Genomic DNA, 18604 nt, shown 5'->3' with positions numbered 1-18604 from the left:
ATAGTTCATTGATTCTGTCCATTTGATTAATGACTAGTTTGTGTTAAGCAAGTTTAAAAAAAAAATCCCAAGGAGCTTAATTCTTAGCTAGAAGAATGAGTTGCATATTTCAGGTGGATTTGCATTTTTCGTTACTGCTGATTTTAGTACCATCTCATTTGTTGTACTAATGTGGCCCTTTTTGCAACTTCCTTATTGCCTGGTGCAGAACAATGAGGAGGAATCTGCTGAGGGAATTTATGTGTCGAAGATTTTGGAAAATGGACCTGCAGACAAAGCAGAAGGCTTGCAAATTCATGACAGGATTATTGAGGTAAGAAAAAAAGAGCAAAACCCCACCAGTGGATTAGTCTGTTATATTATCAGATTAATCAAGGATTTGATGGTTTTTACACTAAGTATGTTGTAATTTTCCTCTTTTGCTGTGTCTAAACGTGATTCTTGTACCCTGAACTGCTCAAACATTTCTCAGATGTGAAGACAAAGGATGGATTTTTCCAACAACTGATAAAAGTATTGGTTTGGGCATTAAGCTGATTTAAGTGAGGCAAATGTGTAGACACTGAAATAGCAAGCAAGAGAGGCATTTTATATTTCTTTTCATTAACTTGAGAAAGGAGGCCATGACTTTATAGCAGTTCACAGGTTTAGTGAAATTGATTTTGCCCTGTGTAAGGAGTAGTACTGTTGTGACTCTGGGACACAGCAGAGAAGCTGTGCTGGTAAACAGTGCTGTGACACTGCTTAAACAATTAGAGTCAGTACTTTCTGCTGTATGATCAGAAGTAGATTGTCTGTGTGAGAGATCATGTAAGCAATCTGTACGCCCACAAATCCATGGGCCCCGATGGAATGCACCCACGAGTGCTGAGGGAGCTGGCATCCACTGCTGAGCCACTCTCCATCATCTTTGAGAGGTCCTGGAGGACAGGAGAGGTGTCCAGGAGACTGGAGAAAAGCCAATGTCGCTCCAATCTTCAAAAAGGGAAAGAAGGAGAATCTAGGGAACTACAGTCCGGTCAGCCTCACCTCCATCCCGGGAAAGATGATGGAGCAGCTCATTCTGGAGTTCATCATCAAGCAAGTGGAGGAAGAGAGGGTTATCAGGAGTAGTCAACATGGATTAACCAAGGGGAAATCATGCCTGACCAATCTGATAGCTTTCTACAATGGCATGACTGGCTGGTTAGGTGAGGGGAGAGCAGTGGATGTTGTCTACCTTGACTTCAGCAAGGCTTTCAACACGATCTCCCATAACATCCTCCTAGGAAAGCTCAGGAAGTGTGGGCTGAATGAGTGGTTGGTGAGGTGGATTTAGAACCAGCAGAATGGAAGAGCTCAAAGGGTTGTCATCCACAGCACTGAGTCTAGTTGGAGGTCGGTAACTAGTGGTGTCCCCCAGGGGTCAGTACTGGGCCCAGCCTTGTTCAACTTCTTCATCAACGACCTGGATGAAGAGTTAGAATGTACCCTCAGCAACTTTGCTGACGACACAAAACTGGGAGGAGTGGCTGATACACTGGAAAGCTGTGCTGCCATTCAGTGAGACCTGGACAGGCTGCAGAGCTGGGCGCAGAGGAACCTGATGAGGTTCAACAAGGGCAAGTGCAGGGTCCTGCACCTGGGGAAGAACAACCCCATGCACCAGTACAGGCTTGGGGCGGACCTGCTGGAGAGCAGCTCTGTGGAGAGGGACCTGGGTGTCCTGGTGGACAACAGGTTGACCATGAGCCAGCAGTGTGCCCTGGCTGCCAAGAAGGCCAGTGGGATCCTGGGGTGCATCAAGAGGAGTGTGGCCAGCAGGTTGAGGGAGGTTCTCCTCCCCCTCTACAGTGCCCTAGTGAGGCCCCATCTGGAGTACTGTGTCCAGTTCTGGGCTCCCCAGTTCAAGAAAGATGAGGACCTACTGGAGAGAGTCCAGTGGAGGGCTACGAGGATGATGAGGGGACTGGAGCATCTCCCCTACAAGGAAAGGCTGAGGGAGCTGGGCTTGTTTAGTATGAAGAAGAGAAGGCTGAGAGGGGACTATATAAATGCCTATAAATATCTTCAGGGTGGGTGTCAGGAGGATGGGGCCAGACTCTTTTCAGTGGTGCCCAGCGACAGGACAAGGGGCAATGGGCACAAACTGAAGCGTACAAAGTTCTTCTGAACATGAGGAAGAGCTTCTTCCCTCTGAGGGTGACGGAGCACTGGAACAGTCTGCCCAGAGGGGTTGTGGATTCTCCTTCTCTGGAGATATTCAAGACCCGCCTGGACAAGGTCCTGTGCAGCCTGCTGTAGGAGACCTGGCTTTGGCAGGGGGGTTGGACTAGATGACCCGCAGTGGTCCCTTCCAACCCCTACCATTCTGTGATTCTGTGATTCTGTGATCTGTTCTTCTAACCAGGACCAATATAGCTCTTTCCCAGTCATGTAATACTCTAGCATGGAAATTTTAAAGTCTGTTTCTGTGTTGTATGCAGTTTTGTCCCATAAAATAAGTTAAAAAAATCAGTAACTTTGTCTAAAGAATAGGTTAGCCTGCATGTGTAACCGTAATTAGCCCTCTAAGAGGTCTCGAAGGAACAGTTTCAAACAGTCACTGAAAGACTCTCTTTAAGGTGCTGTCAAAACAGCGTTTCACATCGCACCTCTAGTACAGCTCTGAATGACAGCATGTACCAGTAGCTGCTGGGTTTGTTTACTGTTACTCCAGCCTTGGATTTAGGGGAGGCTTAGAAGCATGGTGTGAACTTGCCAGTTGGACGGGGTTTTGAACAAAGACACACGCAACAAGTGGGTTGGAAGACAAAGGCAGAGTGCTGCTGCTGGCTTCTTGCATTATATCGCTGTTAAGGACTAGAAACAGAAGCCAAGAGTGTTTGAATGCTGGCATTGCTCTTAATGTTGGGAGCCTAGAGTACTGTGTGAAACCAAATTGCTATATTTTCTTGGAAAAATATAGCTCGTGCTCTCAGCTAGCAGATACATGCGTCTCTAGTATAAGCCAGGTTGGCTGAGCAGAGCTGAACTTGCAACGTAACTCTTATCTCCCCAAGATATACAAAAAGCTTTTGCATCCAATTTTTTTTTGTAACAGCAGCCCTATGCTGAGAAAAATCTGTTTTCTTCTGACATGTCACTTACCATCTTGTGTTTTCTACAGACTGACCAGCTGTATAGTTTTATGCATTTGCTCAACACTTCCTGCTGTATTTTATTGTTCTTTTATAGTGCCTTGATTTTTAAGACAAAATGGAGTAGTTTTGGAGGAAGGAAGAATAAAGTCACAAACCAGCATTTATTAAATGTGAGGCCATTTGTCAAAATGCCACCATAATTGATGCTTGATTTTTATTTGTTGAAAAACTCTGGCTGCATAAAATCACGCTTACATTTAAATTGCTACTGAGAACATACAGTTTTCAGTTCTATGTAGAACTGTAGATCCAATCTAGCATAAGTATTCATACAGCTCTGAATGGAGCACCATTTTCACCATATTAATATACAACAGTTTTGTATATGATTTTTTGTATTTGTGCAAGCACTTAAAAATGTTCAGGGTTAGGCCAAATATTCTTCTAGATGTTTCAGTGTTTCAAAATTTGTTAGACTAAAATAAAAAGAGGAGGAGGAATGGTGACATTAAGACTTTCTAAATTAAATGCAAATAAGTAATTATTCCTCCATGCTAGATATAGGAAGCAGCTGGAGTCAAAAGGTTGAATTTTTCCTTGCCCATACATAGCTATCGATGTCTTCTTGCGCCAGGATGCGCTGCCAGCACTGCTGCAGTTTGTTGTGAAGGATTAGTATGAAAGCTTCTGCTGTGAGGAAAGAAGTTGATGGTGTAACTGTTTCAAAAATGTTAGCAAATACACAGAATATCAGCTTTGGTGAAAAGTTGGTAGGAAGTAGGACTTATTATTGCATGATCTGGTCTGGTGGGTGATATTCTATGAGACGATTTTTCAGTAATGAAGAGCAGAAGGAACCAATGTTGTTTGAAGAGCCTTTAATAGCTTCAGTCAGTTGTTTGGCGATGTGATGCCTGGGGTGTTTCTCGCAATGCCTAGCTAATGGGATAATGGACAGAACTATCCCATTAAATCAGGAGAAAATCTGTTCTCAAGGCGTGTTGCTAAATGAAAAAGGTAATTTGTTTCAGTGCTTTATCAGATGTTTAACGAATGTTAACTGCATGTGGTTGACTAGAGTGGGTTGTGCACATTTCAGATGACCATCTCATGGGTAACCTAGTGCAGCAAATGGATTTCACAGTCCTAGGGCATTGGCAACGGAATTGTGAGCCAAGCCTGGCAGACGTAAGTAGTGCTGCCTTTTACTTTATATACGTCATTATCTATGGCAGCAACTTTGGCAGATAGTTGTTACGGTGTTTGAAAGGGTGCCAAGGGGAGAAACGAGATTTCTTTCTTAGGGTATGTATTCTAAGGGTGAAAATGCCACAAAAATGACTTGAGTTCCTGGAGGATTTTGAGATCAGTGTGCCCAGAATATGGGCAGTAGAGCCTCTTTGACACTTTCATCTAAGAAAGGTTGGTGTTTATTCGGGCTTTACCCTCACGTGAGCATATTTTGTGCTTGAGGACCTGAAAGCTGAAACAGATGCCTGTGGGCTGGCAGGGTGGTTGTGGGTAAAGGTAACAGGGAGAGGTGACAGGCAACAGCCCCAGATGCCCTGTGTCAAGGGGCTACAGCTCTTCACAGGGAGCGGTCACAGGACCGCCTCATTGATCATTTTCACTGCTCTGCTGAGGAACAGAAGATTTCAGGTACAGTTTTGCCCTCTTTATTCAATGTCAGCTTCTCTGTGAGAAAAGACTTGTTTATGCAGTGTAAAGCTGGCCTGAGACAGTGATACGCACAAGCAGCGTTTTGGTGATGTGTTTTTTCAGGAGTCTTATTACAAGCCAAAAATGATCATTATTTGTTCATGAAGGAGAAACTCTTCCTCATGAATGACTTCTGTATGGCAGGTTCCTCCAGATGTCACGGTCTTCTGCTGCTTTTAGAAGTTTTTATCCCAAAATCTGGCTTCCTAAATTAAGACGATGCAGCATGTGTTCCAGGACTAAACACTGATCACATGCTATAAAAAGCATCTCATAAAACTAGTCATGGATATCAATGCTGCATCTCCCAAAATGAAAGCCTTGGATATGAGCAGTGGAATAAAGCCACCAGATCTCTAACTTCTGGATCTCTGCCTTCCTTTCCACCCTGCCTGTGAATGCCGAGAGGACGAGACAAGCAGCAGGCCATGCACAGGACTGTCTATTAGTTTGTGCTGGTTCAAAGAATTCTGATTGCTGCTAGGAAAAAATACAAAGTATGTTCAGAAAGGTTCACAGTTATATAGCTGTGCATCATTTCATCTCCCTCTCACTTCATGCAAATCTTTCCTACCGAGTAAGTTCACTGCTCATCTTTGCTAATGCTCATAGCTTCCTCAAGGCAGCATAAAACAGCTGTAATTCTTTGCAATGTTGCTGATACACAGAAGTGTTTTACCTGCTGCTTTTTTAATGCAGATTTGTAGTTCTGAGTAGTAACACTGGAAGCAGCTCTTTCTTTATGGAGGAAAATTTTACTCTCTCGGTTTACAGTCAGTTCAACTTCACTTAAGAATGCAACCACATTGGCCAGAGCTCCAAGTACACTAGCTAGTGCCTAGTTAACAAGCCATTCAGAACTGGTGCTTTATACTTGTTTTGGGCTATGTTTTCTTGGTGTAATATTAAATTTTACGGAATGTGGTATGTCATCTGCTCTGGTTTGAAGACCAACTTTATTAAAAAACAGTGACTGATTTTTTCAAGTCCTCTTTCATTCTGTAAGTCACAGTGTCTTGCAAAATGCCATTCTATTATTGAAGTGGGATATGCTGATTTTGTCTTTTCAGTTCAGTGTGGAATTCCTGAATTTTTCTTTTTTTCTTAAGAAAGAGCAGTATTTCATCAGTTTGAGGAAAAAGAGCTACTGTTAATTCACATTGCCTAAGAGACAAAGCCCTACAGTCATGGCTGAACCTTCTGCAGCAGGTTTGCCAAATAAAAAAAACAGCAGTGAAAAACCTTGTGTGCAAGTAAAAAGGGCTTAGGCTGATGACCAAAATGTTCGTATGAGGAACTGTAAGCATATCATCATCTGGAAGGCTGTAGTCTTTTTCTGTTGCTTGCACTGCAAGGCAAAGGCTTCTGTTCTTTTTACTCTCAAGTAAAATGAGGACACTGGCCCTTTTGCATTTTAGTCAGTTGATTCTCATTAATTTGATGGCTAAGAAGCAGGCATGGTGGAGAAGAGGGGAAAGAAAAACATTTTTAGTCTGCGATCTTTAAGTCTTTTTGAAAAATGAGATGAATGCATATGTATCATGACTATGTATTTTGTTTATGCAGTCTGAGCTCCATAAGTTTGTAATAAATAAGGCTTCATCCCTTATTCCGTGTTTCCCTTTGTTCTTTTCACTTTTTTTGGAGACTACACACACAATGGCTTTCAAGTGCATGTCAGCAAAGCCAGTTTCAATAAAGATGAAGTCTTGAGGCTTATCCTGGCAGAAGTGAGTTACATCTGCAGAGCGCCTACACAGAAACTTTTTTAACTATTGCCAGACTGCTGACTGTGCTGTGTGTCAGCCTTGTGATGTTTTATCTTCTGCGTGTTTCTGTCATTACACTCACTATTTTGCTCAAGCAAAATCTTTGATACTAGTCATGTTTATTTGGCTAACAATCTCCACTGTCAGATTATGTCTGTAGAAGTAGCGAGCTTAAAAACTGTCTTGCTGGGATCAGAGCTAGAAGATTTGGGATGGCTTTGAACCAAAGCTGCACATGATGTGGCCAGTAAGATCTGGGTGGTAACTGAGGAAACTTTCATACAGCTAATTTTAGTGGTGTGGATTTCAGTGTATCTAAATATGCTCAAAGTAGCCGTAAGTATTTCAAGTTCTCTTATACCCTCAACAAATTGATAGTGTTACATTGCAAGTAACCAGGTCTGGCACTTGCATTCATTAGATAATTCCTAATTAGTCTGAAAGATTTCCAGCATAATGAAGGAGTTATACCATAGCTTAGAAATGTCTGTAGCCTCTTTTCACCTCTCCCTCATCTGTTGAGATACAGGTTTTTGGACACTGGAATTTTTTCATCTGTCTGAAGAAACTTTAAAAAGGTCAAGTGTGACCAGGTCTGTACGTAACTTCATTTGAATGGGAGCTACTGCCCCCACTGACTTTTTTACTTAACAGAAAAGCTTTGAGAGTTTCTCCAAGAAGTGAGAGATCTGGGTTGCGGTCTCTGCCCTGCCTGCAGAGGACTGAGCTTACCTACGCAGGTAATTGCCCTCATTACTAGGGCAGAGACTATCCTGTGTGAGACCAGCCTCCACCCATCCTCTTCAAAGGGAGCTGCCGCCAGCAGGTGTTTTAGAGTCAGGATTATCCAGTGATAATCTGCTGTGAAATAGGTCCTGGTTCCAGGGAGCTGGAATATGGTCCTGCCCTTTTTTAGGTAAGTGCTTGTGCTAATAAGTGAGAGTTTCCCTCTTTCTTGCACAGTTTTGTGTCTCATATGATGCTTTCTTGAATGATGCTTGCATTTCTGACTTCATAGTGTCTTGATTTTGAGAGGGGAGGTAGCAAATGCTATTAACCAGGATATTCTCTAGCTAGGACGCTTTCCTAGAGATGAAAGATGGGGATACCTGACTGAATAAATACCAGTAGGTGGGGTTTTCCTCCTTCTGGTTTTTGCTTTAGCTGCTCTGTTACCTGCAAGGTGGTTACTGCTGCTGATGCCCACTCTGAGAAGGCTGTGCAGGCTGGATCTCGCATAGTTGGAGGAACATAGTGTTTAATGTACTGTCTGTGCTGGAAGTTGGCATTTCATTGTGGGCATCCTGGAATGCCTGAATTTTGTACTTTGTTGCCTATGTTCCCAAATATCAGTAGCTTAAATTTTACTGGACTCACTATAGGTATTTAGAGGTGTCTGTGTTCCTCTCTATTCACTAAACTAAAATGCAAATGTTGTGTGTAGGAAAAGAGGTAATGTTCCTTCTAAAAAGCACTTAGAATTCCAGCAATATATTGTCTGTGTTTTAAAAAGGCAAGGGGAGACTTTTGTTTATATGTGACCTAAAATTTCTGTATTTTTTGTGGTGAAATACGTTAGAGAATGGACAACTGAAATAATTACACTTCCATATATAATGTTTTGTTGCAAATCTTAATAGGACTTCACAAAATACTTGCTGCCATAAAGAAAAGGGAGAAAAAAAATAAGATGATATTTAAGAAGCGGAGAACTTGATGTTAATAGGGTAATAATGAATAATGAATTAAGATTTTGTGATCAGAAACTCAATGTCTGATCCCTTAGTTGATTTAATGGAGTCTTATGCTCATAAAAAAGCAAAATATTATTTTGATACTTGTGTAAAGCAACATCATGAAAAATTCTAAAGTGCCTTGGATTTTAATAGGTAATATTTTATCTGAGGTATAAACTAAGAAGTTTCTGTCTGCTGAGATCTTGCTGCGGACCCAGCTCTAGAGAGGCACAAGCCTGTAGGAGGGTTTCTCAGGTGTGTTTGTTTGGGCTTATTCTCACAGACGAACCAGGCATGTGTGTAAGTATAATGCTATGTTGTTTTTGTGGAAATGTGTGTGGTTACAGTGCTTTTCTGAGGGAAAAAAAAAAAAAAAAGTGGAAATGTCAGACGTGGTTGGAATATGCCACCAGATGAACTTTCCAAGTGGTTTATTTGCAGAAATGGTATATTCGAGAAATAAAGGCAGTATCATCCTTTTCAGCAAGTCTCTTCAGCTCGTGAATTATAGCTCTTTGGAGATTCAGCTAGCTAGTGTAACTGCACCTTTCTGTGTCCTTGGATGCTTCTCTGCAAGGGCTCCCGGTGAGCAAAGCAAAGGAAATACTAGGGTGGTTAGAACAGGGCACAAGGCAGATACGGCAGAAGGAGCAGTGTGGGAATATTTCTGAAATGTGGCCTAGCTTCGTGCTGGAGCCCAGAGAGCAAGCCAAGTGGAAGTGGTGAAGATCATCTCTTAAAACGGATTTTTATGCTACTGCTACCATGTTGGATCTCTGTCTATGTGGCTTAGGTTAGGAATGATAGAAGAGGCTTTGGGATCTTGCCTGCAGTTGAGTGTGCATAACCCCTCCTCTCCAATGAGATATTTCTGTTTTGTTCTGGCTGTGGTGGATCTCTACAGCAACTGGATCACCGTAGGCTCAGAGGGGAAGAGCGAAAGGAGAGTGTGTAAGGAAGAAAACCAGGGGAAACTGAGGTTTGCAATTAGAGAGTACAAAGCACCAACCTTATGTTTCCATGGCAGTGTTTTCCCGTGCTTCCCCATGAATAGACAGTGTGGGAGAAATGGAGGGGTTGTAGGAATAGAGGTAATAGAACTGTGGAATAGGATCATCTATACACACTGCCATGAGCTTTGGTAGGGAAATAAGATGGAACAGAACTGGAACAGAACTATGGCAACTGTACTGTGTCTGCAGAGTGGGGCGGTAGCCAAGCTGGCAAGTCCGCAGGTGCTGTTAGTTAGGAAGGATTCTGCTTAACCTGTGGAAGAGCTGACGAACTGAAGAACCTGCAAGATACCATAAACAGTGTTGCTACCATGCACCATAGATCCCTAGGCACCATGTGAAGGCCTGAGCACACCCGTCTCCTTCATAAGGTGTCTAATCTCACCCTGAGGGATAACGTGTCAGAAACTTGGCTGAAATTCAGCATCTTCCTAGATGCCCTGTTTGAGCTTGTCTTTGCTGCATGTCATCTTTCTCTTCCTTCCCATTTTTTTTTTTAAGCTGTAATGTAAACCTTACAAACAATGGAATTTTAACACACTTCCGTCTCACCCAGCAATAGGAGCCATGCAGTTTCATATGCAGCTGAAGTAGTAGGTTTGAAGGAAATTTTTGTTTATGTACGGTTTTAGAGGTGCTAATGAGCACTTTCAGGAATGCATTAAACAGCTTGACTAACATCTGTCAAATGCTGCTTCTTTTATCTCCTTCCCAGGAAGAGAAGGGCATGTGCAGGGGAGTGTTTTGTTTAGGAATTTTTCAAATAATTACATACACACATATTTACATGTTGGTGTCTGCTTAAGTTGGGGAAGACAAGGTCACAGAAATGTATCTTTACATTTGTTGCTGAAGGTGGCAAGGTTTTGTGATGAGACGCTTGCTCTTTGGTCTTTGCTCTGGCGTGTTCTTGGGTCAGCCCTGAAGTGCTTTCTCTTCCATTGACAAGCTCCACAACAGCTGGGCTGTAGGTGTGGTTGTGTATCATTGACTTGGTCTTGGACCAAGTCTGTCTTCTAGATATGGTGGACTCAATAATTGGTATGGAGCTGAAGTACGCATATACCTGTTGAATTCCAGAGGTTTTGAGAAGAGGAAAGGTATTCTGTGGTAACTTTCCTTAACCTTGTCAACTATGTAGTGAATAGAAAAAGTCAGAAGCTTCAGAGAGCACTTCAGGATGGATAAGAGGGAGATAACCCTTTGAGGCTTATATGGTGAGGACTGGTGGTAATAATTGATGGCAAGCCCAGCTATGGAAAGCTCTGATGAAGTCTGAGACCACGCTGGGTTTGTTGCTTAGAATTGAAAGGCATATGAGGAAACCATGCCTCCTACAGCACATGCTGCTGGCACACCAGAAGCTCTTGGTATTTTCAGAAAGTGAAAAGAACCTTCTTCGGCCTTTCATGAAGGTTGTTCTTTATTGTGGTTGAGACAACTTCACAATTAGAGGAGATGACAGCTTACATATGTTGTGTGAATGCAGTGTTTTATGCTTTTAAGTCACTGAGTTGATTGTTGCAATCCAAGCGTATATGCTCTAAGAGCTTTGATCTCTTCTGCCCGTTTTCTTAATCAGCTAATTATATTTGTAAGGAGTAGCTAATCACTGTTCTGTATAATTGGAGGCTGAGTGAAAAAAGCCGTTACTGTCTGCCAGTGCAGAAATGCTCCAAATGAAGATGTTATTCATGGCTTCACTTAAAAAATTAATAACCTGATTTTTAAGGAGCTGTGAAATGTAGCAGTGTGTTGAATGGGAGAACACTCCTCCTTAGGACTTGTGAATAGGAGTAGTCAGAAGCATATACAGTGTTGTGCTTTCCAAATGCTTTGAAAATTGAAGTGATAATGTAAAAAAGGTTGTTGTTTGCAAGCTTCTGCTCTCCAAAATGCAAAATTCTGTAGCATTTAAAAACATATAGTGATGGAAGAACTCATTTTCAAATTGGCAAGAGCAGATGTGGTCTCTTCAAACCACCATCAAAGACTATGCTAAAAAAAGTCAAATATACTAAGCAAAATACATTTGTTACTAATACACAGACATTTTAGTAAATGTATGTCTTGTCTGGAATTGCAAATCTAATGTAATTTTACAACTTTGTGTGTAGACCCAACTTGGTTGAATCACTGCTGCTGCAGGAAGGGAGCGCAGAATGACTCAACACTGTTTCTTCATTGAAAGAATTTTGGAAGGCATTTTCTTTATGAAATATTGTTGACAAAATAGGTCATGGCTGCTATGTTTATTTACATAGTAAGTTTATGTGAGTTATTTACAGGATATGATTTACATAATATGTTCTTTGAGTGATTTGTCTTCTCGAGTAGCAAGACTGGGAAATAGTCTAGGAGGAAGAGAGAAAGGGGAAATTATGGAAAAAATTAATTCATAACTGTTGACATTCTGCTGTTTTCTACTTGTTTTTTTAAGTATGAAAAATGTATTTGAAAATCACTGTGTTCCACGTGCGTGTCAAATAGTTTAGCTTCTTTAAAATTGGATAAGTTATGAATCTATGTGTCTAGAAGTAGTTATCTAATACAGGAGAAGGTCCAAAGTGGGTTGATACAGAACATGAGGGTTTTTTCACCTTTATCTGTCTTTTCCTGACCATGTGGAGCATCCAACATTTGAGGGACCCAGTGGCTCAGAGCTTGCCCATCTGTTTCTAAGTACAGTCTTTCAATCTTGCATGTGTTTCTTTAAGCATGCTGATCAAGTGGGTTAATATCTGAAGTCCTTCCAGCAGCTTACAGGAAGTAGGCATGCTATTTTAAACGGAAGGGATTTGCTGTCTTGCATGAATTAAAACATCTGGATCCCTACACTTCTCTGTTACAGTTTGATTGAGCTGGGCTAGTCTTTGGCACATGGCAAGTATGGAGCCATATGGTCTTCATGCTGTCAGCAAGCCTTTGCAGCACATACGTTTGCCTACCCCCCAGCCTTCTCTGAATCTGCTGCGGCCTGAAAGATAAATGCTTCAGGAGCTTTCAGGCTGTTGTGCCCTTCTTCTTGATTGGATTAATTGCATTTTTGAGTCGTACAACATCCATAAGTCTGGAGCAGAAAGCTGAATCCTTCACTTCCCCTGCAGTGCTCGGAGCCCTGATCCAAACTGGGCACCTTGTGCTAATGCCAGATGTGTAGCAGCACTTTCGGACTTGTGCTTTGTGTCCCTTGCATTTTGCTTTCTTGATCTCTCCAAGAAATCTCTAAGTGCTCAGCACAACTGTGTTTTAGCATGCTCTAGATGTGTGATTAAATGGGAAACTGACTGTTTTGAGAAGGTTCTTATCAGAAATTTACTTTCTAGTGATGAAAAGAATGGTGTTAATGTCATAATGCGCTTGCTAGCATATATTTTTCTTTGAGTGGTGAGCAGCAGCTTTTCCTTATGAGAACAAGTGTGATATTTTCTAAAAACATAGGGATTCTTCATTGTTTTCAAATATTCAAAATACTTTAAAATTTATTTTTAAATAAGTGTCTAATACTTTTAATGATTTATCTATTTTTCTTTTTTATTTCAAAAAGAGTAGGAAGAGCATGAGAACATTTCTTTTTTTCAATATAAAAAGAACCTATAAGAGGCAAAAATGGTTCACCTGTTTTTTTGCAAAGAACTCTGATTTAAAGAGAAATTTTAGCAATAATAAGTGTAGACCACTGTTTTCAGCCTTCTTTTCTGAGTCATGTAAGTACTGTACCCTTGTACTAAGAGTGTGGGGTTTTGTGTGTTTTTCCCTCCTCCCTGCTATGAGGTAATGGAAATCTAAAGAATCAGTATTCATCAGTTAACCCAGAGGTTTTATCTTTTAATTAACACAAACCATGGACAATATTCTAAAGATTAAAGAACACTTCGACGTTCCAGAACACAATTCAGAGACTGAACTGTTCAGAAAATGCTGTTAATGTCTTAACTTAGCAGAGCAACTTAACAAAGTTTTAATCTGATTGCTTAAACTTGTGTCTTATGTTAGTCAGAGTCCCGCAGTCCATTACAGCTGTTCTGCTAATGTCATTAACAAGTACTTTGGGGAGACTCAGTACAAAATGAAGAATTGTGTGTGTACAGTAGTGACATCTTTCTATTTATATTACTTTGCATTTGTTTTCTTTCTCCTTTGGGCTGTACTTGCTGTGATTTTTAAGTTCTGTAGTTTAAGGAGCTACCTCCATGTACGCTTTGAAGCACGTATCTTACAGCAAATGGTTTATACTGGCAATTAAAGTTAATTTGAAAGCCAGCATGTTGCTTGTGAGCATGGTTAGTTTAACTGCTCTGCTTTCAGTTCTCAGATCTGCTTGGCCATAGTTAGCAGTTTCCTTTTGAATTTAAAAATTTGTGGAAAACTGGTTGGGCTGAGCTCAGATGACCTCAGTTCCACCTGGACCTCTTGGGCCACTATTTCCTAGTGGCTGGCTTTACAGCGGGTTTGTGGTCCTTCCAGTAAGGTTGTTAGAGAGGCAGCTTTCAGGTTGTCTTGCAGTAGAGCTTTACAATTACTTTCGCAGTTAAAGAAACAGGAGAAAAAAATCACATTGACGATGTTGGAGAGTCTTTTCAGTTAGATAAATGTTGATGAAATAGAAGCCATAAGGTTAGTTAGAAACTCCTGTATATTTTAACTTAAATCTTTTATCAGAGGAAAACAAAAGTTAGTTCAATCCCTTGTTTTCTAAGCATAGGCAAGTAAAATTGTTGAATGCCTAGTCTCTTAATCAATGGAGACAGAGACACAGGCAGAAGGAAGTTTGAGTTATTTTAGCTACTATGTACAAATTACATTTTCATATGAAGTTTCCTGTCCATTTTCATTTGTATGCTTTAATAAAATATCCCCTCCTGCTTTCTTAACCAGAATCACCGCTTAGTGTACAAGTACCAGCATCGTACTTCTCTGTCATCTCAAAGTACTGGTTGTCTGGCTGTTCTACCTTGAGTTATTAAAGATCTGTTCTGGGAAGAGAGGCCTAAAATCCATACTCAATTGCTAAGTTTTTCCTTTGATTCAGCCACTTGGAGATGAAATGAGACCTTAGAGGCTAATGGAATGGATAGAGAAATGTGTGCTGGACTGCCACAAAATAATGGATTTGAATTATAGATTGCATGCACCGTCATTGATGTTGCTGTTTCTGATTTTAAGTGAGCTGAGTTTTCCCCACATTCATATATTGTACGCTTTATCAATAAGTGACTGGCCAAACCATGATGAGTCCATGTTATTAAGTAGGAGCAATAACAAGTGATGTTAGCCAGCCTGTGCCAAGCCATCTGCCTGACGTTTACTTTTTGGAGCACTGGTCGTGTGTTCAACAGTGTAAAAAGCCCTGACAATAGAAATGCTAATCTAAAAAATAGTATCAGAGAATATAGAGCACACAGGCAAGAAGAATCTCGAGTGTCCTAATGCTAAACGTCTTAACATTTTCCTGTTCTGTAAGTATTGAAGATGAGTTGGGCACCTGTTTTTAGCAAAAGTGGTTCGTTCAGCTAGAAATATTTAATTTAGTGACATCTGAGTTAGGATGAGATTCATCTGACCCATCAAAGAAGAAAGTGATAGTGATACATCTTAAATTCTTTGGAAGTTTCATATGAACCAACTTCTTTTTATTGCTTTTTAGTACTTTTGAGGTTAGATTGTTGTGATAAAAGGCCTCTTTGTACAGAGTTCTTGGCTGTAAAGCCAGAACAAAGCTTACTGAATCCTGTGTCATCCAAGAATGAATAAAATTTAAGGGGAAAGAACGTAACTTGTTTCATTTGTCTTCTTACATTATATTTCACACAAGTCTGATATTCCATTCTTCTGGAGTTACGTTTTTCACTAATTTAAATGGGAGTTTGAATGTATAAGGAATCAGTTTCCATGTTCATAATGTGTAAAATGCCTTCCTAAGTACGAAAAGAGAAATTCAGGTATGAAACTGGGCTTGGAATCCACCTACCATGCTGTGGTACTCCTGTTTGTGTTGGCCTGCTCCGACTCCATAGACTTAGTAACTCTCTCAATGTTGTATTTTTCATTAAACAAACAAAATAGGCATGCAACAACAAGATCAAGCCTTACTCAATGTTCCAGATATTTCAGTTGCTAAATTTTTAACATTGTTACTCAAAATCTGTCAGGAATTAGCATGAGAAAAGATGTTACTTGAAATGCTCCAGTAAGCCCTGTCTATTTAGAGACTCGCTTTGACATCATTTAACATATGGTTTCATGTCATATCCAGTCTCGTTAATCTCTGTATCTTTGGGATTGGAATAAAGTAAACCCAAGTGTTAGAAGGCAATCTGTATCCCCTAAGAGGATGGCCAGTGTACTGCTGGTGTAGCTGATTCTGCTGTAGTGGAAGAAATGATGTGAACAGCTGTGTCAGCTGAGACCGCTTCCTAGATCTCAGCTTTGGCTGTTCTCTGCGCCTTTTTAGAAGGCAGCGAACTCTGATTTTGGCAGTTTCAGGAGGAATCCGAGTTGCTGTTCTTGGAACGTTGGTGATGGGTTTTAGCGAGTGAAGATGCAGGTGTGTGTTTGAAGTGGTACAGAGTACCAGCCATCCAAGCAGTGGAGCGATGCTTCATTTTTCAACAGTCTTCAGAGAGATGGAGTTTGTTCAGAGAAATAGACCATACAAAGACCGAGAGACTAGTGACGTTCTTTTGCCAAGAGAACAATATGAATTCTCTCGTTGCTCAAAGTAAGAAATATTAATCTGCGCTCTTGTTGCTTTTGGGTTTAGTGTCTTATATGGAGATCTAAGGTACACAAGAGAAGGAAGGCAGTGTCTTTTATTAAACTAAGACAGTTGTAAAAGAATGGGCAGGCTTTTGGGCAAAAGGTGCTTTCATTAAGTCTGGCATAGAAGGATTTATTTTATATATCGTTAATTAATATAAATTTTTGTTTACTGAAACCAGGACAGAGAAGTTAGGAGATGTGAGGGTTTTCTTCCTGTTCTTAGTCACCGTTATTGATATGTCTGAGTTTATTTGGGTGATTCATGCTTGGGTGTTTCCACTCCATTTCAACAAGCATATTTGCACAGTGGATGAGCATACCAGGTTTTAGGATGCACATGTGAGATGCATTGATTCTGAGGATGCTTCTGTGGGGAGGCATTAAAAGCTACAGTCCGAAGGATATGTTGGCTGTAGAAATACCTTGAGTTTGGTTGGTGTTTTTTTGGGTTGTTTTAGATTTGTTTTTCAGTCTCTATTCGGTGTTTATTGGTCTACGGCGCACTTGTGTGTGGTTCTGAATCTGAACTCTGGTGAAAATTGGGAGGTGGGGTATTGTTTAAGTGTTAACAGGGGACTTTTTCAAAGTTTTGTGTAAGTAGTTGGCTAGCTCTTAGAAAGCTATTGTACTTTTTCCTAGGTCGGATGAGTGTAGAAAAGTGCTTCTCTCAGAAAAGAACCCAAATCAAAACAAACCCCACCCCAAACCTAAAAACCTCACTCCTGTCCAAGTATACTGTAAATTTATGTATTGTGTGTATATGAGAATATTAACTTAAGAAGTGAAAATAGAATGTTTCTGTATGCATGCTATGTAGGACTGTAGTGAGGCAGCTGTTCTTGCTAGTAGTAGTGAACTGGCATTGAGAGGCTACAGAGAAAACAGAGAATACTCTTCCAGCAGATGCACAAACACCAGTGTGAAGTATAGTGCTTGCCTCACGAATTAACAATCTGAATAAATGAGTCAGACTAAAAGAAAGTGAGAAACCTTTAATGTTCAGTCTGATGGTTTTCAAAAATCCCTTTAAATCCCGGATTTCTTAAAATACTCTTTAGTGGAAAGGTTTGTAACATTTTATTTGATACAGTGAAGATATTAATGGGCTAGGAGGTAAGGCGCAAAGGGATAGTATAAAAGGAACATCCAAAGTTTTATCTATTAAACAGATTTTTCCAGTCTATTTTTTTTTTTTAACATGGTTTCTGAACTCTGTGTTCTGGATATCATTTAACATTCCCTGGCAACAGTTTTCCAGCTTCAGCTATTATATAACCATTAAGCTGTACTTTTGGGAGGAGATTTAAAATTTCTTTTTATAATTTGTGAGCTGTGTCTTCCTGTGTTCAGAAGGCAACTACCTTAGTTTCTCAAAGTACTACATTACGAGTAAGGATTTGGAAGTGATTAAGTTGTAAAAGCTGCTGTGAGTAGCAAACTAAAGTCTCTTTTATGGTCTGAAACTGTAATCACTTCAGAGGGATTTTTTTTTCAAATGCAAATTGTGTCCATGAATACTGGAATACAGTTTTCAGTCTCCAGACAAGGCACTGTGAAATATGTTTGCAGTAAGAAAGATCGTTCATCAGGGTGAAGAAAGTGAATGATGACTGCTTTTTCCTCCCTTCTGTGTCATGCAGTTCAGAGCAATACTGTTATGGAATGGTGGGGGGGGAAAGGAAAGACAGACTTGCATGCACATACTCATTTCTTCCTGCAGCAGTGCTTCAAGGAGTTGTGAGTTCTTTAAACAGATTTTTGGAGTTCTGGTAAATCGAAATTTTGTTGCTTAAAACTGAGATAGTAGTGTGATGATCGATTCTTTTTTTTTTGTGGATAACCAAGGGACTGGTTCTGAAAGGGCAGTCATTATTGTCCACGTTAGGACTGATCGGTGAACACCGGGGTGGTTTTTTTACTATTTTAATTTTTCACAGCTGACTCAGCCAGCATCTAGAAGAGTCATGCTAACAGTAAAAGCTGGCAGAATTAAATTTGATGAGATGTGATAGCAGCATTAGTTCTGTACCTAGGTTCTGAGGTTGTCTGCTGCTTTTGTTAGTGCTGGGGTGTGCTGTGGCAATTAGGACTCGGTATGGCAGACTTAATATAGCCGTATCGCTGTGGCTGTTCTGCGAGCTCCCAGATGATCTTCTGTTGGTGTCTTGTCTCTGTCCTGGTTCCCCATTGTCCCCTCTTCTCCCATTTGTCTGCCAAGGGAAGAAAGGGTAGCATCCATGATGTACGGCAGATTACAGCACCAGCATCTAATGGTACGGTGCCATCTCTGACTAGGTAAGTCACAGTGTGGTTTTGTGTCCGTAAGGAAACAACCAGACTGCTGGCCTTCAGAAGTCATCAACTGGGCAGACAAATTTTATACTAATTGTGAATACTGTGCTTGTCAGGACACACAGGTGGTTTGTGGATCTGAGTAATGTGTTCTGTGTTCGTAAATGGTTCCTCTGAAGAAGTTGCTGTTG

The 18604-nt window shown here is 40.7% G+C and overlaps 1 protein-coding gene across 1 annotated transcript in view; it reads left to right on the top strand.

Moving 5' to 3' along the window:
* The window catches only part of PDZRN4 (PDZ domain containing ring finger 4), a 253616-nt gene that overhangs the window by 6512 nt on the left and 228500 nt on the right, over positions 1-18604 (top strand). The window contains exon 3 of the mRNA XM_075428274.1: positions 209-313. Coding sequence (XP_075284389.1) covers positions 209-313 — 105 coding nt within the window. The remainder of the gene's footprint in view (positions 1-208; positions 314-18604) is intronic.

This window comes from Opisthocomus hoazin, chromosome 8 (genome assembly GCF_030867145.1).
Source record: "Opisthocomus hoazin isolate bOpiHoa1 chromosome 8, bOpiHoa1.hap1, whole genome shotgun sequence".
Taxonomy (NCBI): domain Eukaryota; kingdom Metazoa; phylum Chordata; class Aves; order Opisthocomiformes; family Opisthocomidae; genus Opisthocomus; species Opisthocomus hoazin.
The sequence above is the reverse complement of the archived record's forward strand: the minus strand, read 5'-3'. Positions and strand labels throughout refer to the sequence as shown.